General features: G+C 42.4%; 3 protein-coding genes across 7 annotated transcripts in view; 1 reads left to right on the forward strand and 2 right to left on the reverse strand.

Moving 5' to 3' along the window:
• LOC142894216 (RNA-binding protein with multiple splicing-like) overlaps nucleotides 1-9,351 on the reverse strand; it is a 45,865-nt gene extending 36,514 nt beyond the window's left edge. Inside the window, exon 1 of one of the 4 annotated variants that reach the window (XM_076035491.1) lies at nucleotides 8,795-9,351. In XM_076035491.1, the coding sequence (XP_075891606.1) occupies nucleotides 8,795-8,854 (60 nt within the window). In that variant the 5' untranslated portion in view covers nucleotides 8,855-9,351. The remainder of the gene's footprint in view (nucleotides 1-8,794) is intronic. The other 3 variants (XM_076035490.1, XM_076035489.1, XM_076035488.1) reach the window with 3 other exon arrangements.
• A 7,462-nt stretch (nucleotides 9,352-16,813) lies between these two features.
• dctn6 (dynactin subunit 6) lies at nucleotides 16,814-18,934 on the reverse strand. Of its 2 annotated transcripts, XM_076035485.1 has the most exons (8): nucleotides 18,823-18,934; nucleotides 18,498-18,562; nucleotides 18,301-18,406; nucleotides 18,133-18,221; nucleotides 17,799-17,846; nucleotides 17,508-17,650; nucleotides 17,298-17,398; nucleotides 16,814-16,929 (listed from the first exon to the last, which is right to left on the reverse strand). In XM_076035485.1, exons 1-7 carry the CDS (start codon nucleotides 18,855-18,857, stop codon nucleotides 17,300-17,302), a joined length of 585 nt encoding a protein of 194 aa, XP_075891600.1. In that variant the 5' UTR covers nucleotides 18,858-18,934; the 3' UTR covers nucleotides 16,814-16,929; nucleotides 17,298-17,299. The 2 variants fall into 2 exon arrangements, with proteins under 2 accessions (XP_075891600.1, XP_075891601.1); XM_076035486.1 differs by having other exon boundaries at nucleotides 16,814-17,398; nucleotides 18,823-18,920.
• Nucleotides 18,935-21,296: 2,362 nt separating this feature from the next.
• Nucleotides 21,297-25,033, forward strand: part of sgcz (sarcoglycan zeta) — a 72,001-nt gene continuing 68,264 nt past the window's right edge. Inside the window, exons 1-2 of the mRNA XM_076035484.1 lie at nucleotides 21,297-21,792; nucleotides 24,268-24,278. Of these exons, the coding sequence (XP_075891599.1) occupies nucleotides 21,750-21,792; nucleotides 24,268-24,278 (54 nt within the window). The 5' untranslated portion in view covers nucleotides 21,297-21,749. The remainder of the gene's footprint in view (nucleotides 21,793-24,267; nucleotides 24,279-25,033) is intronic.

The raw sequence follows: 25,033 nt of genomic DNA on the forward strand, positions 1-25,033 counted from the left end.
ACTAGCCCTGCGCGGCTAGTGCTAGCCATTCACGGTACGGGACCGCTCGGTTGAAAGGTATTTCCATAAGCCTGACCAGTACCTGAGCGTGGGCGGAGTCACGGTTGCAAGGCGAACCGAAGGTCCTTGGACGTTTTCTGTGCCTCCCGTGTCTCCAAAACCATAGGATTCACTTTTGGAACACAGTTGTTTATTATTAGACAAGAATATCCGCACAACTTAAGTCCACACAAAGCACAAAACAGCAACAGCTCTATTCGACCGGCATTAACAAGCGAGCAGCGTTTAAAAATCGCTATAAGGAATGAAACTCACGAAACTTGCGAGCCAGAATCGCCGCCTCTTAAGTTTCGCTGCCATCGAACACAACACAAGCAGAGCACAGAGTTAGCGGTGGTGGCTAGCAGTTTATCGACACGATTCAGTGGCCGTACTTTGCAAAAAGCCTTCAAACTAAAGTTGCTTGAGGTTACAAAACACATTTACAGTCCTCATGCATGTTTTCAAATAGTGTCGTGGCCGACTATTCTCTCGTCGTCCACCGGCCGAGTCGAGCCCGTCTCACACCGCGCCGGTGTTCCATCGCATCTGTATTCGGCTGAACAAACCTCCAACATTTTCTCTGTTCGTTCCATTCCAAACGTTCTAGTCCTTGGTGCTTCGGTAGTCGCTCTGCATTTTTTTTTTTTATTTCTCCGGACACTGTTTCACTGTATGGCCACCGGCTGCGAAACCAGGAAGGCTTTTCATTGCGTGTCGCTCTGTCCGTCCAGCTCTTCTCTTTGAGCTTTTTCTTCGGCCGCAGAGAACAGAAACGTCTGTAGTTCTTCGTTCGCCCATGGTACAGTTTCATAAGCTTTTCAGTTTTTAATACGCGTTAATGTAAAAATCCGCACACGGGGCATTTAAAAATGGCAGTTTTGGTCTTTCGTGAAAGACTACCTTTGGCCAATCAGTGCCTTGCATGTTGCAATGTCACCCTCATGGTCTCAGCTCTGCTCGCTTCGAACCCCAACGAGGCAGGTACCAAAATCGTAACCCCTGGGAACGTGCTTGGGCTCGTGGAAATGCCTGATTACCGACCCGTACCGTACCGAGATGTTACCTCGCGAGCCTAAGGAAAAACGCCTTAACCCTTCGCAGACAGATGTGGCAGGAGGGAGGCGCTAACCTTGAAGCCTTCAAAGAGGGGGAGGCTGCAGCCCATTGCCGGGTTTGTGCGCGTGTGATTACCTGCATGTGAAATCTGCCACCACACACCCCGCACCAGTTGCTCTCGAACGCACTCAAAGGGTCTTGCGACTGGGTTAAAAATCAAAGCCTCAGTTTGACCAGTTCAGTGGTGTAGTGCTAGAGTGTCCGCCCTGAGACTGGTATGTTGTGGGTTTGATCCCCGGCCGGGTCACACCAAAGACTGTAAAAATGGTACCCATTGCCTCCCTGCTTGGCACTCAGTATTCGGGGTTGGAATTGGGGGGTTTGATCACCCAATGATTACAAGGTGTGAAAGGTTCACACATGGGTCAAAGGTTGTGATGGTTAGGGGTCAACTGAGAGGTCGAGCACATTTCTCAGCGTCACAAATTATTTCAGAGTTGTTGTTTCTTCTGCTCTCACAAAAGTTGTTCTTTCAACCAACAAAAGGAGCTCATCCAAGGCTGGTAAATCATCCAACAGGTTAACCTTTAAAACACTTTTAAAACAAATGAGCCAGGAAAATGCGGGTCTAAGTCAACCTCAAGAACCTTATTTTACAGCTCTACTCTCCATCCTGTTGTTTTGAGTCTTGAGTTTTGAGTGAATACTCTTCCATCCAAAATAGTGTTCTATTCCTTTTTCCCCTCCACAAGAGAAAAAAGGTCATATGGAGGTTGTGTGGAAGAGAGGGGTGCGCTTTATTCACAGACCGTCAGCAGCACATCAGTTTGACTCCTAATAGCTGTCAGCTGAGAACTCATCTTCAAGACCTCTCATATGGGATGTACCCTTCTCCCCGTTTCTTCTATTGGTCTATCACAAGTGAACAGACTTAACATTCCTAACTTCCTAAGTGCTCATTAACGCAAACTAATTGACCAAGTCCTCCTCTGCCTTTTCCTTTTGTTGCTCGCCAGGCCTGAGAAGACACCCAAGACTGTTTTTTTTTTTTCAAGGTTGGGTGGACAGGAGGGTTAAAGAGTCCAGTACAAGCAGGAAAAAAAGCAACGGATTACCAGTTCTTTATCCCTGACTCCGTGAAGAAATGTAAACCAATATATTCTCTTTATGTCAAGTAGTTTCTTTCTTAAAATAGCTCACATTGAGCGAAGCAAATCTTCGTCATGTTAATGCTTAATGTGAGCAAATGTTTGCTCACTTTTTCTCTACTACAGCTCACATCTGTTGTTTTAGCGTTATATCTCAAAACCCAAAGTCTGGGTGTGTAAAATAGCAAAGACTAACCAAGTCCCTCAGGGCTCTGTTTTTTTTATAATTGAGAAACGATTTTCCCAGAAGACAGAGGCCAGTCATGTATCTTTGCAGCCAAACGGACCCAGTCAGAGGCAGTCAACTGTTTAAACTGTTGACTTTGGTCATTTCTGTCCCGATCTTTCCAAGATAATCTTGAGTGGTTTTGCTTTGTATGCCTCTCCAGGCTGTTGGCACTTCACCGGTGAAACAGCCGAGTCACTTATCATCACCATTCTGTCTGGCTCGGTCTAGTCTTTAGGACCCTCCCTCTGACCATATATGGTCCTGTTCCGACATCTCAAGGGCCATTCCTTGAACGTATGGCCGATAACGGGTTTGTCTGCTGGGACTAAAATTGGCAAAAGAGGGGAGTGGTAGGAAAGAGGAGAAGATTGTAAACATTACCAGGGTGGAGGGTAAGGAGAGGGGGGTGGAAATGGACAGAAAGCAAGATAAGAAGGGGCTCGAAAAAGGGCGGGATTGGCAAAGAAAGAAGGGAAGGAAGTAGAAGGGAAGGGAGATAAGAAGGAATGACGGAGAAGAAAGATGGAACAGAAATTTGAAGAGAAGAAATTGGAAGGATTAGAAAAAGTTGTTTGAAAAATAGGAGCGTGAGGACAAATTCCTGGAGATGTAGATCATCTTCAGCATGGGTTGGCAATAATTAGTAATGGTGACAGGATGAAACTATAAATTCAGCATGACACAGCAAGAAAATGCTTTGATTTTGATGCTGAAGCAAAAAAAAATGTGTGATGCGGCGTCATTAATCCCAAGGCCAAACGGCAAAAATTTAAGGTATCTTAGAAAAAGCTCCCACATATGATAAATGTAATGTCTTTTTGAAAACATAAATGTAGCTGTTTTTGCTTGCATAATTATTTTCTTGCTTGCATGTGTTTATTTGGCCTTTACCCTCTAATCGGGCTACTACATCCATCGACAGCCGTTCCTGACACTAAGCCTTGTTGTTGTCTTTTCAAATAGCTCTTGTTGTGCAGCTGACAAACTGCTTAGATAAGATGACAAATACCAATCTGCTTTTATATCCAAACTCTATAAGATGGTAGCTGAGGCAGGGTGTTATAAATTAACTTAGACGTGTATTTAAATGCCAGCTCGGCTTTGTTTTCATGTGATTTTGAGGATACTTTATCACCTTCATCTATGGAAACCTTACCCTATGCCGTCTCGCATGTTTCAACTCAGCACCCAATCATGGCCGCTTTAGCCTCCGGGCACCCTTATTGTAACGTTTCATGTCAAAGAGTGTTAATACATCTGCGTGCCCTTTTCAGGGATATGTTCCCAAGTACTGACCACTAAGGCCACACCGCTGTGGTATGGACCACGGTGGCCTCCCCCTCACATCGCAGGGGCTAATGCTGCAGCCTGACTCCCCACCTACATCGCTTCACAGTAAAGGTCATGGCGGCCACAAGATCTGCTATTTGAGGAAGACCTGATGGATACCTGAAGCAGGCCAAGCACAAGCCAATTACACCCCAGGGGAGACACGGCACATTTGCTCAACTCCGCTTGGGTGACACTCTGTTCTGTCTTGAGGCACTGGTAAAGATCCACTTATGACTGCACCTTGAACCAACAGATGCTTTTGGCGGTTCATAATTCCCGGTTGCATCCAATCTTGCCACACTGCACTTGTGTATGAATGTGAGCAGAATGAGGTTTCATCCTGCAGCGGGAACAATAAAAACAAATTCTCTCCGTCTGCTCATTTGTGAAAAATACAGTGCAGTCTGACTGCAGACCTCCAAGGAAGAGGACGCTGGGCAGGTCTTCACTTAAATAAACATGACTTAGCTTGAGGGAAACTGACAGTTACGAGGTTAAAGGTCAAGATTAGAGGGGTGACTCAGTTAACTACGATGCATTCCTTGAACTCAACCTGTGCTGCTGGTCCTCACCGCTCTCTGCTTAACATATGACATAAACACTAAATTAGTGGTTGAGATTTTGGCCCAAGTTCAAAGATGATGCCATCATTGACCAATCTGCTGAAAATTTGCTATATTATTGTTTTCTGTATAAACTACATCAGATAAATTCAAAAGAAAATTTGCATAGCATATTCTTTAACAACCACTTATTTATAAACCAAGGATACCCATTTTTCTCAGATGATTTCAAAAGAGAAAAAATAGATGCAAATACAATTCATTTTCAGAATTGGTACATGACAAATTTGGATACTTTATTTTCTTCACTCATGTTAGAATAGCAAATGTGCTGTACTGTATCCTTTACAAAATGTCAGTTTGTATTTTTTAAAATCTAAATCCTCCCTGAAAACCTCCCTGAAGTGCCCATACAAGGCATGGAAACCACAGCTGGTCTTGGCTTCACATCTCTGACATTCACCATGTAAGAGACCACACACGTCAGCTTGACTACATCAGCGGCCTCTTAAGTGCCACAGCATGTGAAAGCATCCAGAACACCTGATAATAATGCTTATCGAACCAGCTCACCAGATTTGAGGCCGACATGGGTTGAGACTCGCATACCTCTGTCTGCAGCAGCACCATGTTTGGCTAGCACCAGTGCACACAGGATGAACATTTAGGCATCATCAAGCTTTGGGTGCGCAGCCATGACTATGACGACGGTGTGCAAGCTTGAGCAGTAGAGCGGGTTTGAGAAAGCCGAGCACGCTATGGCGCTTTACTGGTACGAATCAGTGATCCATTGAGTGCTTGGGAGTGTTTGGGGGAATGCCATGGTTGCGCAGCACGTGACAGTCACACCAGTACGGTTGTTAAACCTTGACTCTCATAAGGTCACACTCTACGGTTGCGCTAGCGTCGCGTGGCATTTTTCTTTTTAGACATTTTGGAATCATCACGGGTGCTGCTTCTGTTTTGTAAACTGTGATGGAAACATTTAAAGATGTGCGTATAACACAAAAAGGTTCAAACTGAGCTCTTGATCATCAACAACGGCGAGTGTTCATCTTTATGAGAGGATAATATGGAATTTTAATATCAATAGAGTGCAAGTCAGTCAGATACTTACATATATTTCATTTGGAAATTTGTGTTTGATATAACTTTTGTCAAGACATACTTAAATACGTATATAGACACAGATATACACGCAAACTTGTGCATTCATGTGCATGTCTTACATTCTCCGCTAAGATATGCCGCCTCTCTGCATGCAACACACACCATTACACACAAGACAGAGTTTGCGATCTAACCACATGTTAATTCAGCCGAGCAAATGTAAGTCTGGACGGTTTCCAAACATTTGCACACCCATTAGGTTCCTCTAGCCATTACTCTCCCTCTCTGTCTGTCGCACGGCGTGTCTCGTCCTACAGCTGGAGGACATCAGAGAGCTTCAAACACATTAGTAAGTAAAGATGCAACTAATGATCATCATTTCTGATCTGAACCTACAGGAACCCAAAACAATATCTGCAAAGCATTTGTTTGCTAAAAACCTGTAATTAATTGAAAACACTTACTGAAACACTAGACTAATACATTTAACTTCTTTTCTTTTTTTTTTACGATAAAATCCTTAACAGAGAACAGATTTCAACTTATGCATATCTAATTTGAAAATGATTAAATTCTTCAAAAACTGATGAAGCAGAAAATTGTGAAACACGGCAAGCACTGCACTGGTAGAGAAGGTCACAAGCCTAAAAAACTCACGTTTCCAAGATATGACCTCTTTGTGCCCCTCCTGCTTGTAATGTTAACATCCCTCATCTAAAATAACCTCTGCATTGGACCAAACATGGCCGTGCTCCATCCTGGATATCTTTGGCTGTTCAATTACAAAGTGACAAACAGCACACCAAGCTTTAATTGAGTTCCTCCAAAAGAAATATCTGGTATAATTCAATATACCTTTCTTACATCAATTGGCTGCGGATGTGTTGCGCTCTGAAACAACAAGCTCCATCGTCTGAATGGCCACACGACTGTGCCAAAGGAAATAGTGAAAAAAGAAAGAAAGAAAGACATGTTGAGAAGGACACCGGACGGGCCCCCATTGTGCAATGTTTACCGAGGAAGAGAAGAAGAAACTGGCCAAAATCCATTCTCATACAGAGCTAAAGGGGATTAGCTCAGCCCTTTTGGACAGACAGCATCATCTGGAGTGTTAAAATGAAATCAAGTCACATTAAAAGAGATATAAGAAAAGCACTACTAATAGTTATTGCTTCCTTGTTGCAGCAGAAGGTGGTGATTAAAGAAAACTTATTTAGAGTTGTGTAAAGTCTGGTAAAGTTAGTCGGCACCAATGATGCTCTATTCTCTTGTCTGGAAATGTATCTCAGTAAAATCCTGGCTTTGGTGGCAGTTGGGAAGTCATAATTAGTGATTCCTCAATAACTCAGCCTTGCTTCTTACGCCCGGTTCACACTGGACGGGGAAGTGCTGCGAAGCGCCGAGCGCTTCAATTCGGCGCCCATGTTAATCAATGTAGTGGTTCACACCAGACGCAAACGGGCGTGCGGCTTGTGCCATTAATTTCAATAGAAGTGGAAGCGCCGCAAAGCGGAAGTGCCGCGAAGCGGAGCGCCGACGAAATTCGCGAGCGAGACTCGAACTGGTTCACACCAGACGCAAACAGCTCCGCAACGGTCGACAAGCGCTTCTGCTCAGCCACAGTCTTTTTTTCACTCCCACTCAAGCTTTTTTTTTAAATAATTTTCATCATCGTCCCCCCCGCCCCATAGGCAGCCCACTCCGTTGCTCACTTTCGTAGGTCTGTGTTTGTGTGTGTGTGTGTGTGTAAATAGAAACACAAGACTCAAGACCTCTTTCATAATGATCTCACTGACCGGCATCTCTAGGATCAAACACAGACGTAGTTTGATCAAGTCTTCCTCTGTGTGTGTGTGTGTGTGTGTACGCACGCGTGTGCGTGCATGTATTTCTTTAATCTCTCTCGCACTCTGATACAATGTACTGACATATATAACATACAAATATGATCGAATTTGTCATTTGGTTTTTATTTTGAAATTAGTTTATTTTGAAAATTCGCGAGCCGCGCGCCTGTTCGCTTCTGGTGTGAACCACCACATCGATTAATATGGGCGCCGAATGGAAGTGCTCGGCGGCGCTTCGAGTCCAGTGTGAACCGGGCGTTACAAAACTGTTATCCCTTGCCTTAATTGTCTAGCGCAAAAAATAAAAGAGGCTTTTGTATAAAACACTACTATACTACTTGTGTGTGTACATATACATATACATATATATATATATACATATATATATATATATATATATATATATATATAAAGAATGGCTGGCAGGTAAGGAATGAAAATGTGTGCTTTTCGAAAAAAGAATAGAAAAAAACTTAATATAATTTGATCTTAACAATAACAAAATGTCAAAAAGAGACACCAAAATAAATACTATACATAATCCAGGCATATATGAAGAACATAATATTAGTTACCAATAATTGAGTAATATACAGTAAAGTATAAAAGTAAAGTTTAAAAGTATAAAGAAGTCCAAAGTCAGCCCAATAATACTTACACAATTAAAAAATAAATAAATAATAATTCTACAAATTTTGGTGAGAAAAAAAACGGGAACTCACATTTTTCCCCCACAGCGAGTATTCATAAAATTAAAAATAAGAGATGGGCTGAACTTTATTTTGATAGGACTATAGGAATAGAAAAGAAATAAAGGACTTCGGAGGAACAACTTTATCAAAAGCAATGTTTGAGTTCTCTTGACTGAAGACCAGCGCTTGTACACACTAATAAAGAGCAACAGTTTAAAAACAAAAAAAAAGACAGCTGGGCTAAGTAGTCAAAAAAATAAATGAAAGATAAAGATAACTTTGCTGAGAACTATTTTCAGAGAAGTGTACCTAACGTTTCAATGCACAACGCAGGAAGTGAGCGACAAAAAAAAAGAGAGAGAGAGACTGCGTGACTTATAACGCTCGACTAAAAGTGCAGGTGGTAGAAGTAGCCAACAGTCAACAACAACTGGTTAAAACAGATCAAAATGTTATGAAATCCGTTGATGCTCCGAAATTGATAAAACTTATGTTTGACACTAAAAGTGGATAACAGGTGCAGAATTTTGAGGGGAAACTGATAAACCTGAAGGTTTCACGGTTAAAAAAAGAAAGAAAGAAAGAAAGAAAGAAAGAAAAAAAAAGGAGAATGATACAGTGACGTTTTAATGAGTGACAGGCTCCCGTCTTACCGTGACTGTTTTAGCCCGAGAAGCTATTTGGACGTGACGATCGTGGTTCCCGGGGCGGCTTGGACACCGTGCCCGGCGGGCAAAGCGCCCAGGTGCGGACCCACGCCCACACACATACATACCTCCTCTTCGTGGTTGGTGAACTCGCCGGGCTCGCTCTCCTTCTCGATTTTGTTGTTCATGGTGAGGCGGGCTCTCTTGTCGCGTGCAGTCGGGCAGCCTTCTTCGTCGTCGTCTGCTACGTCTCCTGCTTCTTCTGGCGTCTTTCGTTTCGTCTTCTTGTCCTCCTCCAGGACTCGTTTTGTGATTGCAAGCGAGGGTGAGAAAAAAAAAAAAGAAGGAAAAGGCGAACCCACGGCGTCCACCAACAAGTTCGGCCGCTATCCTAGTGACCCGAGCCTTCCACCACTTTGGCTACATCAATGTTTAGTTGCGGAGTCGAGGGGGGAAAGTCAGTGCTGTGTGGTTGTCTTTTGTGTGTGTGTGTGTGTGTGTGTGTGTGTGTGTGTGTGTGTGTGTGTGTGTGTGTGTGTGTGTGTGTGTGTGTGTGGTCGTCAGATAGTCCTCTGCATTCACCGGTAAAGCTGCTCCGGTAGTTCCTGCTTCCCAGACGAAGTGTACAGGCAATGTTGGCCGGACCGAGAACTTCTCTCCTCTCCTCCGCTCAGCTCCATGTGAGGGGCGGGCGGGAGGTAGGAAGGAGGGACGGATGGGAGGAAAGGGGTGGGGGGGGGGGGGGGGGGGTTAACCGGTGGGAGCCAACAACTTCCATTAAACGCCCCTTCCCCGGTCCATCGTTCACTCATCGTAATGTCTTGGAGCAGTTATTTTAATCGTAGATATACAGTACGTTCCTGGAACTGAAAAATTAAGTAGAATAATTATCGCTGGATAATGCTTTTTAACAACAGAAGAAATATTGGTTAAGATAAACTGACAATTACAGAAATTCACTATACAAACTAATTTTGCACTTTTCAAAGTAAAATTACAGTGCTTTGTAGACCATACAACATACAAAAGCAATCAAATAATATTATTATTATTATTATTATTATTATTATTATTATTATTATTATTATTATTATTATATAATAAGAAGAAGAACCTGATGTTTGTGATGATTTTTTCATCTTGTTTACATTTAACTCAATCAACTTTAATTAAACGGTTTGTCTTTGTATTTTTTTTATTTTATTTTTTTTCAAAACGTTAATACACCCTTTTCAATACACACTCTTCCATGCCACTCTCTAAATAATGGCAGACAGCTTGGAAACTGGCAGGAACAATAGTCTTTATGATAAAAAAAAAAAAACTTTGTAATTTTCCTCACTTTTTTTTTTTTTTTTTAAAGCTACCCCAAAATGGAACATTGGATAATATCATATTTCCCATGGGATCTTTCATTTGTCATGTTAGAGAGCCAATCAAAGGAAGCAATAGATATAAAGATTCAGTCCAGTTTCACCTAACAATACAGCTGGTACGTTTACCTACCTTTTCTTTTGCTCCTTTCCATGGAAATGCCAATGTAAATCCTGCTTACTTTCTCTCCTAACCAAGAGGGTGACATAGGATCAGATGAATGCAGTCAGTATGTGTACGTGCGGCGCATGCACCGTAAGAACACACACACACACATGCCTTTCTCTTTTATCGTCACCAGGGTTTACTGCATTGAATGTGGCTTTGGCTTTGGTTTTATTCATTTCTGTGATTTTTTTTTCATATACAATCGATTCACTCTCAGGAGTGAAATGCTTATACTTGTTTACATCTGAAAGTAAAATTCAGCACCGTATCTCACCTGAGTCATTCGATCTGAAACCAGTCCTCATCGGCCGATCCAGTCAGGCACCTAATTGGCAAATCTCACACATGACACATTATGCAAGGCCCATGTTATCTTCCTGCTTCCTCTACAAGCCACCTTCATCCCATCATCTCAATTTTTATGCCGTGTCTGACCTCGTCGTTTCAGTCCTTACTCATGCCTTCTTTGTTCTTGTCCTTTCCACGTGGACACACAGAAGGACATGGCATGTGCTGGTAAAGTACCCTGAATGGAAGACCACTCACAAAAAAGAAAATTTAAATTCTTTCGATTGCTCCAACTTGGCATGTGTGTTTCGGATCAGCCTGCTAGAAAATACATCTAACTTAGCATGCTAGTTAACATTAGTGACCACAAGCTAGATACGGTGCTCTTGGCCACATGGTGTTGGTTTAATCAGGTATTAATATGGTGTGTTTGGTTTATGTGTGATAAAATGTTTCTTTTTATTAATAGGAGAAAAGGATGGTGATGAAGTAAATTTACAATAATAGAAAGAAAACATTGTCACTTTAGGCAAGAGCAAAATAGCAGTGGACGACACTCGACGGAAGTAAAGAAGTGTGCAGTTTGGAACATACCTGCTCTAAATGTATCTTGAATTTGAGTCATAGACCTCTTTTTTCCAAAACTGATTTATACACATTGCAAAAGTTGCCATTTGTATTTGTTATGTTTGCAATGCTCCTCTCACCTGGGCCAACCTATTTGAGGAGTCACTCATTTTTATTCCTTAACCTGCTGACTGTTTAATCTTTAACTATGTGGCCAGTGATACACACCACCACTTTTCGTCGTAAAATCGGGCATCACAAGATGTGCAGGGGTGTGTGTGTGTGTGTGTGTGTGTGTGTGTGTGTGCTTTCCTTCCCTCCTTTGCTCCTTTGGGTGAAAAGTTGCTCTCAGCACAAAACATCATTGACAAAGACGCACAAGGTGCACAATATGCAATCATCAACCTGACTGTTTACATTTACAAGGCCCTTTGTCGATCATTTAAAAGCTCTCCCTCCTGAGTAGCTTTGTGGTTAGACGCAAATATTTCCGCTCCGACATCACTGATACACGCCTGCGTCTGTCCAGATTTACAGCTTTCCATGGCAGGGCGTGCATGCAAATGTGAGAAAGCCTTCCGAAGACAACACCTGCAAATTCTTCAAGATTTAAAACGTGATAGGAAGTTTGCACTGATCCTGCATGTTGTTATTTGATTTATGAGCCCTCCCCATGTTGTGCTGATGTAGGTGAGGCAAGCAGAGCCATAATAATAAGCCATGGAAGTGATGAACAACGCTGAGGCGATGAGCAAACAGGACTTCACTAGTGCGCCTGTTATTGTCTACAGTGCACTGTGCAAAACAAGCTTAAAAGCAGCGATCAGGTGACAAGGCTTCCTGTGCCATCAGCTCCCCACTACCCTTTCTTTCCTCTATCCACTCAACCCATTTCAAAAAAATTATTTTGAGCAACTGCCTGGCTTTGTGCTTCACATTGAAGAGTTCAGGAGTTGACAGTTCGCTGGCTGGTGGAGGACTTTAACTAAACGTTGCATAATGTTCACTGCATGGGACATAGGCTCGCAATTTATGACAGCTATTTTTTTTTCTTTTTTTTTTTGCTGAACCTGAACCTTAAAAGCAACAAAACGGAGGGGGGAAAGCAGTCACTGTGAATCGATCTCAGAGATTTCTGCTCTCTCCACCCCTCCCTGATCATGTCTATATCAATTATGTTGCATGTGAAGTATACACAATGAAGAGGAGGGATGGCAGAGACTCTTTTTTTTGCTGATAAGAAGCAGTTTGGGATGAAGAGAAAGGAGGGAGAAGGAGGAAGGAAGGAGGAGGGTCCTTCAGTCTATGAGGCAGATAAAAATGGAAACGCCCTCCCCCGACCTCACTGCTCGACACCCCTGTATCAAAGCTTCCTGCTAGAGTCTGGGGAGCTCGAAAAACGACGGGGGGGCAGGGGGGGTGAGAGTGGGAGGGTGAGGGGGGACACGTCCCAGCTGTGTTTGACAGGTCTCAGGGCTGGGTTGTGTGGTCTGATGCTCTGAGAGACCCCCACTAAAAAAAGAGGGGGAAAAAAACAAAAACAACACACACACACACACACACACACACACACACACACACACACACACACACACTGATGTGGGGTAAGAAGATAAAGGAGACAGTCTGGTCACAGCATCCTGGACAATATGTCATCCAGACTTGACGTGGTTCAGCCTCACATGAAGTACAAAGACAAAGATGCATTGTCTTCGTAGTCTGAGTTGATGTTGAGACTCAGTAGGGAGTGGAGTAGTGTCATAAAATATATAATGAAAATCGAAAAAAATCAAAAAGATTCCCTGTCCCCCTTCTTTTTTTGGTCAAGAGACCTAACTTGGCACACATATGGATCAGCCCTTAAACCTCTTAGCACACATCCATCTGGGAATTGGAGAACACTGAAAGAAGAGGAGCGGCTTGTTTAAAATAAACCTTAGAAGCCAATTTGGGGAACTAACTGCCTATCATTATTATCACTATTCAAAGTGGACCGATCAGACTTTTAAGGCGGGCAATTATCAACAATTTGATAATGGCTTTCTCCTGGTGATGGGGTACAAGATGCCCATCACTGCTTTGTGGTGCCATGGGACACATTGTGGTGTTTGACTATAAAACATGCTCTTTGTTAAATATGATATCACTCAGTCCTCCCACCAGTGCCATGTCCTCATTGATCTCTATGGTAGAAACTAGCGTATAGCTGCCTCTTCCTGTTGCGTAGTATCAGGCAGATTACATCAGTCTTTTCCAATTTCAGTCATAGCTAAAAGGATGCTCTAGATTATGTATTTTAAAACCAGGGGTGGGGAGGTGGGGGGGGGGACTCTTTAGACTGCAGTTCAGCAAGATTGATTTATAATTTCTTTTAGAGTTGAAGTCATAAAGATCCAGCCACATTTCACAGTAACAAGAGGTCCATAGCATTTTCTTGTTGTTGAAAACCTATATAAATGCAAGCATGTTTAGCTTGAGTTATCTCATCAACCCCTCAAACAGGAACTGTGGAAACATATTTGCCTAAAAATCTAATTATTTAGCAACCAGAGATGTCCAATGGACCAGATAACGGCTGCTGAGACGAAGGCAGCGCAGAAGATTAAGATGCAATCAGATTCTAGATCACTGACTCGTATCTAAAAGGCAGGAACAATATGAGTGGAGAGGAAGCGAATGTTTCGTGACACATTGCCAATGTATTGACCAATGGAAGGGCCCCCTGAGGGAGGATTCACGCTGAGATGACTCAAAGATGATGTGCCATCTCCTCCCCGCCTCCTTTTCAGCGTCTCTTGGCGTTTCTGCGACTTAATATCAAAGGCAAACCCTCCCTCCAAAATAACAAAATAAGGGGAACTTACGGCATTGCAGCAATGTCGATCAAGGGTTGTCCGTGGGAAGAGAGCAGGCAGAGCAACACTCTTCACACTCACGAGTGATGCACACTAAATGGACCTAGTCGGGCTGAGGGCCAGGTCATTCCATTCCCTTGACTTATTGATACAAACTGTTCCTCCTAGTTTCTGCATAACAGCCTCTGATCTCTCTTCCCCTGCACTGCCAGTGTGCGACTTGTGGTCAGATTGACCTCCCTCTAATTAGCCTCAGACCTGTTTTAGTTCCCCCAGCCTTTTCCCAGTGTCTCCCTTACAACCACCACAACTTCTATTATTTAAAAGTCCCATACTATGCCAGTTGTCAAATCTCTATGTATCATGCAAAACCAAAGGAATTTTTTAGCCATGCAGTGCTTCATTGTTTCGCTGATAATTTAAAAATGACTGCGTATGTTTCAATACTCAATTTTCTTGCTGATCTTGAAGTTCCTTTTGTGTTCAAACAGATTGTCTTTAATTTAACAAGTTTTTCAGACAAGAAATGTCCGAACAAAGAAAAATATACTCACAGTACCTGATATACTTAAGGACACTGACCATAGCTGTAGCCGTATTGTTAAAGTTTCAGCTTGAGACCAATTAAAAACTGCCATCCCTCTATTTGTGCACATGCAGTATTGGTCTCTTCCTACGAGCAACAAAGAAGGGGGGAAAAAAAAACATCCTGCACCATGAAAAGACAGGAGCAGTAGATGTGGAAGTCATCTTTAAAAAGATCCTCCTCCCTCCTTCCCCCGAATCATGACTTCATGTTGTTCTTCATCACATGTCCCCTGTTGCACTTAGAGAACAAGAAAGAGAGGGAAAAAATGCAAGCACTCTGCTGATTAACAAGGCTGCATTACTGAGTGGTGAGGTAGAATGTGTGTATTTTTATCCTCAAGGGCACAGCAGTGACTTCAGGTGCAGCTGAGTGTTAAATCTTGAAACTTTCTGTGTAGGAAGCCAAGCTGCCCTGAAAAAAACAAAACAAAACAGGAGCTCGTCTTGTTCGAAACGCCCTCTCAAAAGTTTTGTTGGTAGCAACAAAAGAACTCTACACACTTTTATTATGGAACTTGTGTTCTCTTTGAACATAAAGCCACTGATTTTCCACTGAGTGTTCTTCAGGTGTCTCAAAGCAAATTACACAGGAGCGGGTGAAATTAAACTTGCATTTTGCTGTGTGGTGAAACCAATAAAAGGTTAAACAAAAACCAAGGAGCTCTATTTTCAGCCTGACCTTTTAATAATTAAACAAAGTGAGTGTCAGTCACTTTTCTGGGTGACACTCTTAAGACCAGTTCACATCCATGGACTGTTCCAACCCACAGCTATACAGACACGACACTTGATCTTTTCAGGCTCCCTGTTGTGAGTCAAGAAACTATTTCTGTGCATTTGCGATGGGAAACACTTGGGCTTATAGGTCACATTTCTTCTTTTTTTGTTGTTGGTACAGTGGACCTGGTTGCAAAGGTCAGCTGTCAGAAAGCCTTTATCCTCTCGGACCAACCAGTGGCTGCTTTGACCATGCCTGACTGCAGTCTGCAGCTCAAACCGTGCATCCAAACGTTGACCTCTGGAACAAACTTACCTGTTTTTCCACTTTGTCGCACATCCTCATAGTTATAATACTGAACATTTTTCAGCAACCTCAAACTACAATCTGTTCATGGAGGCATGTTATTGACTCTTATAACCAAATATTGACTTGCGATAATAAAGGGAAAAGCACATAGCGATGTGATGGGTGAAACGCTTTGCCTTAAGCAAACAGGCAGAAGCGGAACACTTCAATTTCACAACAGTACAGTAAAGGAGCTGTATAAATAACCGCCTCCAAATACAGAGTAACATTTTGAATGTCCTCTCAAATTCCTTGCCCTGAGTCACCATCATCACGGCCAACCCCCCCTCCATTTAAAACCCCTGCTGCAAGATTAACAAGCTCCACCCGCCTTGAGCATCTCAAGGGGAACCTTCAGATGCTCTTCACTCCTCACACCCGTGCAACTGCACCCAGCATCTGTCCCCTTCGTCAAGTTAAAATAAACTGACGCCACAGCAACACCCAACCCCCCTAAATCAAAAAATAAATAAATAAAAACAACAGTGCAGATGGTGTGAACGAGAAAGGGCTGAGACGTGGCCCCGGCTGCACTCCGCCAATGAAATAATTATCCTTCCTTTCTTGATGTGGACTCCACTGTGACAAGTTGAAATGAGTATTGGCAGTGCAAGACACCAGCTGGGGGTCTGACAGGAAGCTGCTGTACAGTAGTGTGCAGCCAACTGGACACTGCTGCATACTGCCCTTAACACACAGCAGCAGCTGAGCTTGTCTTCAAATTTAAGGTGGTGTGTGTGTGTGTGTGTGTTTATGCGCACATTTTTTTGTGGGTTTTTTAAGTCAGGTGTTTACACATGAAGCACTGCTGCCCTGCATCACACACACACACACACACACACACACACACACACACACATTACCTAGGTCCAGACTGGGGCACAGATGGGAGTGGGGGCTTAGGGAATGTGCAGGGAGAGAGCAGCAGAAAGTTAAAGCCGCACCCCATATCAATTACAATAACGAAGCAGCCATTGTGTGGAATTCCCAAAGTGCCCTGGGCGCCAATTTGGTATGGCCTGGTGGAGGCGCCGGTGGTGATGGTGGGGGCACAGGCCTGACAACCCAGCAGATCCATGGGAGGGTTGACCACACCCAGAGTTTCTTTGCAGGCATCGATTTGGCTTTCATTTAGAGCATTGCAATGGCTCCCTGATGTTTGCATCATCTGTCCTCTTTATTTTTAGCTCATAACCTCGACACGGTCCGACTATTTTTGGCACAGACAAACACAGGAACAATTTTATTTTTAGAGTGCTTTATTATTCTGCTCCTTTCTAGACAGATGCTGTGCATCAGAACACAATAACAGAGAGCATGGAAGAGAGAAGCTGGCTGGTTGCTCAATAGCTCCTCCCTGTGGAAAAAATAATGGACAATTCAAAGCACCAGTAGGACGTTTAACATAACACTATTGACTACACATTTATGTAGTGTACAGAAAATGAAATGAAATTTAAATGACTATTAAATAGCACAATAAATATGATTTCTTAAAGTGAAAGTAGGAATGTGGTGAAGACCAGCAGCATTCAAAGAGGACATAAAGACTGTATGGTCAGTGTGAGGACTTCCATGATTAAAGTGCATGTTGAGAAAAATGTGTGCGAGAGAGACAGAGAAAGAATGTGTGTGTACGTGTAGGCGTGTGTGTGTGTGTGTGTGTGTGTGTGTGTGTGTGTGTGAGAGAGAGAGACAAAGAGAGGAAACGGCCTCTGAATCCACCTTCAGTTCCTCATAGGGGTGCCGCCTCCTTTAGCTGTTTTCTTCAAATGATGATAGTTAGGCAGGATCTTCATGAGGAAGTCCAGCTGCAGAGTCTGAGGCTACACAAATAAATCATACATTTATATGCACATAAAGAATAAGAACCCCTCAACAGATGAATAAACCTGAAACACTTTGACAGGAAAGACATCGTCTTTCAACCCTGACCTGCGGCTTTTCGCTTTGCACACGTCTGATGCAGCCTGAGCCATACACAACTGTGTTCTCTGGCACAACCTCGCACGAGTTGAGATGGCAACAGGCGCCAATGATGCAACCGCTGCTCAGGATCACATTCCGCCCGAGATCAGCTGGGATTTCAAATCAAAGCATATGAGATCAGGAAGTGATACAGTTGCATTGCTTGTTTTCAAATGTCTGTTACTGAAAAACGATTATAGCAGGAACAGCAGTATACACAAATTACGTCACACACTAGTGAGTGATTCCAAAATTTACCTTTGGACTCGATCACATTGTTGTCTCCAATTTTCAAAGCTTGAGAGACTGAAGCAGATACATTCAAGGATTTTAAACCGACTTTGAGAAGCTGTATTAAGCGGCATGGCAGGTAATATTCCTTGCTATCGGCTCTATGAAAACGATTATTGTGCATGGATCCAGTCTGAACAGAATTACATGTCTATAAGGCCATCTAGTGGCAAAAATGTATAATTGAAACAGTGCTCGCGCTGACTTTAAACGCGTCAGGTAAGGCTAATTTCATCCAAAATGAATGGATATCTGAAATGTAGTTTTGTTGAACAGTATAATATTATAATGTATAGGATACCACATCCAACCTCAAACACATTACTGGTGCCAATGGTCATAGTTTTTGGCTCCGCCCCATCTTTGTCTGGCATGATGTTCTCCGGATAGCTGACAAAAAAAAAAAGAGAAGACACGTAAAACGAGGCATAAGCTCCAGGATCAAAGAGTGGAATGAAGCTGGTTCTACCTGTTAATGATGAGGGCCTGCTCCTCTATTAGGTTCCCCTCTCCAATAATAATAGGTCCTGCCTCTGCTATGATACGTGCTTTGGGGTGGACAACCGTTCTGGCACCTGCAAATATTATTCAATGTGATGACAATGAACTAGAACGCTGGTATAAAGTAACAGAAAATGTGGCGAGAGTAAAAAGAAATAGTGTCACCGATAGTGACGTCTCCCCTGATTTCACTCTCAACACAAACAACAGCTCCGGCAGCAATTTTAGCACTGGGGGGGGGGGGGGGGGAGAAAAATAAAATATATTATTCAGTAAAAGAATAAACGAGTCGTTGGGAAATGTCATGTCTGGGTAATAAGAGGTTAAAACACAGTCAGAATAATCAGACACCGTATCGGAGAGCACCGTTTAAAGATGTGTATAAGGCCATCACTTGTTTAAATTTTACACAATTTGACAGCTAGCTAAGCACGTCCTAAACGTTTTCGCAGTGCGATGTGTCGAAGATGAACAGGTATGTACCATTTACCTTTTCTGTGCCATTATCGGCTTTGCGTCCGGCATCCTCCCAACGACGAATAAAGCGATCAGTGATCGATTATCCAACCTAGTAAAAGAGGTTGCGTTTGGCAACTCGATTGCATCGTCTGAGTAGCATTGGCAAGGCTACACTGCCACCTACCGTATTTTATTTATGTATGTACAGTTGTGTTCATAATAATAGCAGTATGTTTAAAAATGTGTTTAAAAAGGTTTAAAAAAGGTGAGTAAACTTCAAAATTTCTCAAATAAATTGTATTTAATGAACACAAATGCATTGAGGACACTGCACATTCTATTTCAAAGCAAGAAAATTGGAAAAAGTCATTGAATTTGATAATATTTTACAGAAAGTCAAAAAAAATATAATGTTCAAAAAAATAGCAGTGCGGAGTTCAATTAGTGAGGTCATTGATTGTGTGAAAAAAACAGGTGTTAAACATGTGGCCCTTATTTAAGGATCAAGGTAACTGACTTTGCATATACTGGCTGTGCATTTGTCCTTGAAAAACAGAGAAAATGGGTAGTTCAAGACGCTGTTCTGAAGAAGAGCGTTCCTTGATTAAGAAATTAATAAAAGAGGGGAAAACCTATAAAGAAGTGCAGAAAATCATAGGCTGTTCACGTCTATGTGAAGCCAAGCTACCAGCAAGAAATGCTGTAGTGCTGAAGCGGTTACAATTCGCCAAAGAACGCATTGACTGGCCCAAAAAGAAATGGCGTAATATTTTGTGGACTGATGAGAGTAAGATTGTTCTTTTTGGATCCAAGGGCCACAGACAGTTTGTCATCCTGCAAACACTGAATTCAAGCCACAGTACACAGTGAAGACAGTGAAGCATGGTGCTGCGAGCGTCATGGTATGGGGATGTTTCTGATACTATGGTGTTGGTCCTATTCATCACATACCAGGGATCATGGATCAGTTTGAGTACATCAGAATACTGCAAGAAGTCATGTTGCAGTATGTTGAAGAGAAGATGCCCTTGAAATGGGAGTTTCAACAAGACAACGACCCCAAACACACCAGCAAGCAAGCAAAATCCTGGTTCCAGACAAAGAGAATTGAGGTAATGGAGTGGCACGCACAATCCCCGGACCTTAATCCCCTCGAAAATTTATGTGGGCTGACATAAAAAATGCTGTTCATGAGGCAAAACCAAGAAATGCGGAAGAATTGTGGAACGTGATACAATTGTCTTGGGCTGCAATACCTGTTGACCGGTGCCAGAAGTTGGTCGACTCCATGTACCACAGATGTGAAGCAGTCATCAGAAACCGTGGTTATGCAACTAAATATTAGTTTGTTATTCTCAGGAAAGTTGAATCTTCAAGCATTTCTTTGTTTATACAGTACTTCTTTATGTTTGTAAAGAAAGATGTCAACACTGCTATTTTTCTGAACATTATATTTCTTGACTTTCTGTAAAATTTTATCAAATTCAATGACCTTTTCCAATTTTCTTGCTTTGAAATAGAATGTGCAGTGTCCTCAATGTATTTGTGTTCATTAAATAGAATTTATTTGAGGAATTTTGAAGTTTACTCATCTTTTTAAACCTTTTTAAACATACTGCTATTATTATGAACACAACTGTATGTATTTATTTATTTATGTATTTATTTATTTAGAGATTGTGCAATAGAGAAATGAAAAAAGAAAATCAGATTAAAAAATAGTGCAACGTTTGATTAACAACAAATGATTCCCGAGTAAGACAAGTGAAGAAATGAGGAATTATATGGACAAAATACACTCATGTCACTTAGTGGGGTCCATGGTGAGTTCTTGTTCCTTCGAGCCAATTGATATATGGACATTTAAACCCAGAATGTGACCCCAAAAGTGTAAGTGTTGAGTCTATAGAGCAACACCAGTTATGAAAATAAAAAAAATAAAATTTCTACTTCTCAGATGATAGTGCAAATATCTTTGAAGTCCTGAAATTCACTAACAGGCTTGGAAAACATTAATCTTGGAGTGATTTAAATTCAATTTAAAAATGCATTTTGTTTCAAATCAAGACCATTTTTCTTACAACAATGAATAATATTTTATTAACTCTGAAGGTGACCCCTTCGGCCTATGGCAACTGGGATAGGCTCCAGCAGACCCCCGTTAATCTGAGCTCGGAAAGAAGTGGGTATGGAAAATTGATGGATGGATAAATTCAGAACAAATTCCGAGGGGGCAATTCCTCCCTGTGCAATGTTGCAAGATGTCCCGCAGAGGGCACTACCTACCGACGTGTAGAAGAAAAGACGCTACAAATCTGGATGGGCTTTTCAATAACCGGACCTAAATTTACAAAAAAGCACCTGTCCCTGCGGACAACATTGTTTCAAATATTTTACACGTACATTTAACGATTTAAAAATGAATAAATAAATAAATAATAAAATCGAATACAAATCAAAAATTAAGTTTAAAAAAATACTATACTATACAGCTGTATAGTGTCTTACACTGTCAGTATTTAGATATACGATGCCTGATATCTAAATTAGAGCCAATTGAGTGTCACATGTCAACGTCCACTACGCGCGTTTGTTCTGAAAGTGCTTACCGGAAGTGTACTTTTTTAATACACAGAGCTTGACTGTTGGTTGTTTTGGAGGAGCGCGTTTCGGCTCTTTGGCTGTTGTTGGGAAACTGTTCGCTGGAGTGGAGCTTCCCAAGTCCCCTATTCTCATTCAGCCTGTTGGACCTCTGTCTATGAGTCTTTATTCGGAATAAAAACGACCAGAAATCAGTTTCTGACACTGCGGATTTGAAGGAAGGATTTATTTTAAGCCTGCCCATTTATTTATTTATTTTTTCACAGATTGCAGTGAGGAAGAAGCTCAACTCGCTTTTCTTTTTCTTTTTCGTTTTTTGGATAAGAAATAACTGTGGAAATATGTAAGTGCCGGAACATGGAGCAGTCTGCTACTCTCGATATAGAGGCGCTAAAGGTAAGTTTATGACTATTTTAACTGATGCAAACTTACAATATGAAATTTAAGTTGACATGTTGTAATCAACGGCCTAAATTATGGGTTGTTTGTTGTTACCAGGTACCCACGTTTGTTCTGATAATAATAAAAATAATTGTAAAAAAACAAAAAAACGTTATGTGTGTTCCATTTAATGGCAGGCCGATCACCATACAACAGTAATAATAAACTTTACACGCGTAAGAAGAGCAAAGAACACACGGACGATAACAACAATAATATATTTTTTTAAGAAAAAAACAAAAAACAAACAAACAACGCTGAGGACCCAAAAAAAGGCGGGGCTTGAGCCCGCGTCACAATGAAGAAAACTAATAAATCCAGCATTTGAGCCACTACTCCACCAACTGCCACGTTCAAACTGCAACGCAGCAGCAGTGGTTAGGAAGAGGCCACGACTACGTCACTAGTCACAGCAGGCAGCAGTCGTCTAGATTAACTTGCTACCCTGTGTGATGTTGTTTTATGGGGTAATTCACAATTTAACATCGCCCATTTGACTTTCTGAACAGAGAGGTAACTCTTAGGCATCGCACCGACCCCAAATCCCCGTAAAACACTTTGTGTGACTTGCCGAAGTTCACTTTTGAGCAAGTCTTCCCATTGCTATATGGAGAGGCTGCTTTGCACTGCTGGCAGCAGGCGAGCCATGCCCATGTGCACCTGTCAGATGTCACATATCTGTCACCTACCAATATTGCCACATACATGAAAAACATTCATTACAACTCCTTCCAACTCTGTTCGTTCACACCGTTCCGACCAGACAGACAAGGAAACGTTTGTGTGTTCTTTGCTCTTCTTACGCGTGTGACGTTTATTATTACTGTTTGGTGATCGGCTTGCCATTAAATGGAACACACATATCATTTTTTATTTTTTTTTCTTTACGATTATTTTTATCAGAGCAAACATGGGTACCTGGTACTGACACTACCGGAATGAGCCTACACAACGTTAAGCACGACTACGTTAAGTTTCTGACATTTCTGGTGATGAAATCCGCGACTTCGAAGAAATAATTTACTAACAGGCAGTGGCGAGGGCAACAAGAGCAATCACTTCCTGGTTTTAACATCTGCTGTAGCTAGGACAACTACAGATGCCAGTAAACAAAGGTAGCCAGTTAACATGGTAGCGAGTTGAACTTGAACACCGGCCCTACAAGCTATTTGGTACGGCCCGCGGCACACCTGCAGAAAATAAATGACAACGGCAGCTTCGGCAATTTGCGACACTTTGCGTCACTTTCGGTCAAGACGCCAAGCGCGATCATTCAAAACAACATGGCACTTTCTAAGCGACGTAAGGTGGATGCAGAAAATCGAAAATTCAACGAGGAATGGCCAGATAAGTATGTACATAAAGCAAATGCTCAAGGACTTCCCATGTGCCTTTTGTGTTTCGATGTGTGCTCCGTTAATAAGGAGTATAACGTGAGGAGGCACTTCAAGACGACGCACTAAACTTGTTTCCACCAGCATCCACGGCACGGCAGACCAAAGTAAGAGCACTTATTCAGAGCTATGAGCGGAGTTCGACAATGTTATTCCGTGCGCTCAATATGCGTCAAAGCTCAATGGCCGCATCCCTGCGTGTTGCATTGGATTTTGAGCAAAAAGAAAAGACCGAAAGAAGACTTTCACCGTTTCACTGAGTGAAACGGTGAAAGTCTTCTTTCGGTGAAAGTGAAAGTGCATGCTTGCTGCTGTCGAAGAAGTGGTCGCTGATCCGAAAGTAAAAGACCAGGTCATAACTTCAATACACTGTGAACCAACTGTGGTTGTACCCAGGTCTTGTTGGTACTATTATTTATTGCCTTAAGAGCCAACTCGAGTTTTCTGTTTTGTGCAATGTGGTTTATTTTTTTGAGCAAATAGCCAATTGTAGCAATTCTACATGAATGTTGTTGATACTTTCAACATTTTTGCACTACATCCTTTCATGGCTATTGCATCTTTATTGATGTAAGGCTACCCCTAACTTTGCACAACATCAATGTTGGTTGCACAAAGCTGTTTTCAAATAAATTACTTATTTTTAAGAATTTTGCGTCTATTTGTATGTGTCTACGGTGCAACAAACTCCAAATAGTGGTATGGCGATTGAGTGGCCCGTTGGCTGGACAACCTTCCAAAAATTTGGCCCTTTCAAAATTTTTTGTTGAATAGCCCTGGTGTAGAGTTTGATTGATGTTTCATTGAGTGCCGTGAACCGTTCCTAGTTTCCCTGTGTGCGCATACACACACACACACACACGCACACACACACAACTTTAATACAGAGGAACCTACACCGCAGAGCAAGTGTGTGACACATGCACACGCACACAAAGTGATTGGGTCAGGTGGTCAGGTCAAGCTTATCAGTAATGAAATCACTCTTGCAGAGATGCTGATTTTCTGTCTCCCTTTGTGCAGATCCAGTACTTTTGCAGCTCAGTTCCAGGTGTCAGGTCTGCAGCTCGTTGGCCAATTTGTCACGTTTACTGCGCATCTCTCCCTTTTTTCCTCTACAAAAGCTGTTCACACTTTTGCAGGACAACTGCTGTTTTTTTCCTTTGGTGGCCATGCCCCTCACAAAAAAGAGGACTCCATTTCTGGTTGGCGGAGGATTTGCCAGGGATTAGCTCGGAAGAAAGCGTACCGTGTTGCGCGTCAGCAGTTTGTTAGCCTCCTGCTAACACCATTCTCAGCCCCTCTGCTGCCGGAGCCATCATTGACACTAAACTGACCGCGCACTGTCACACCAATGCAGCTTAAAACGATCCACACACTTTCACCGCGAGCGTGAGTGCAGGGTGGCGGCAGCGGCAGGAAATTGTCTCTATCTTCCAACAGCCTGTGATGTGTCAGCATCTTAATGAACAGCTGCAAACCTTTTCATATGATTGCGCTAAACCTTAATGGGAGATCTTTGATCCCTGCCTAACGCTTGCAAGCGAGGGGAGGGTCACCGTCCATTGTTGCCTCCACAGGAAACTATGATGCCTTCGTCCCTATAGCCGTAAAGGGCAGTCACACAACTGCTGGGGGTAAAGATTAAGCCATTGACAAGCTCCCTGCGGCTGTTGTGAGGGGACGGTGCTGCAAAAATCGGATTTCACATCCAAGTGAAGCAGCTTCTGACGGCCACATCCACAGGCTTTGACTGTCACATCAACAAAGTCAGGCTGCATTGATACAAGAATATTTAAGGCTCCC

This window comes from Nelusetta ayraudi, unplaced genomic scaffold (assembly GCF_046127955.1).
Source record: "Nelusetta ayraudi isolate G7.1 ecotype Tasmania unplaced genomic scaffold, CSIRO-AGI_Nayr_v1 ptg000042l, whole genome shotgun sequence".
NCBI classification, from domain to species: domain Eukaryota; kingdom Metazoa; phylum Chordata; class Actinopteri; order Tetraodontiformes; family Monacanthidae; genus Nelusetta; species Nelusetta ayraudi.

What these genes read in the sequence shown, in the direction of transcription:
- dctn6 (XM_076035485.1), bottom strand. Translation starts at nt 18,857, where the DNA reads ATGCCGGACGCAAAGCCGATAATGGCACAGAAAAG. An exon ending in CCGATAATGGCACAGAAAAG is followed by an intron (nt 18,563 to 18,822) that starts GTAAATGGTACA and finishes CCCCCCCCCCAG; the next exon opens with TGCTAAAATTGCTGCCGGAG. An exon ending in TGCAAAGCGAAAAGCCGCAG is followed by an intron (nt 17,399 to 17,507) that starts GTCAGGGTTGAA and finishes TTATTTGTGTAG; the next exon opens with CCTCAGACTCTGCAGCTGGA.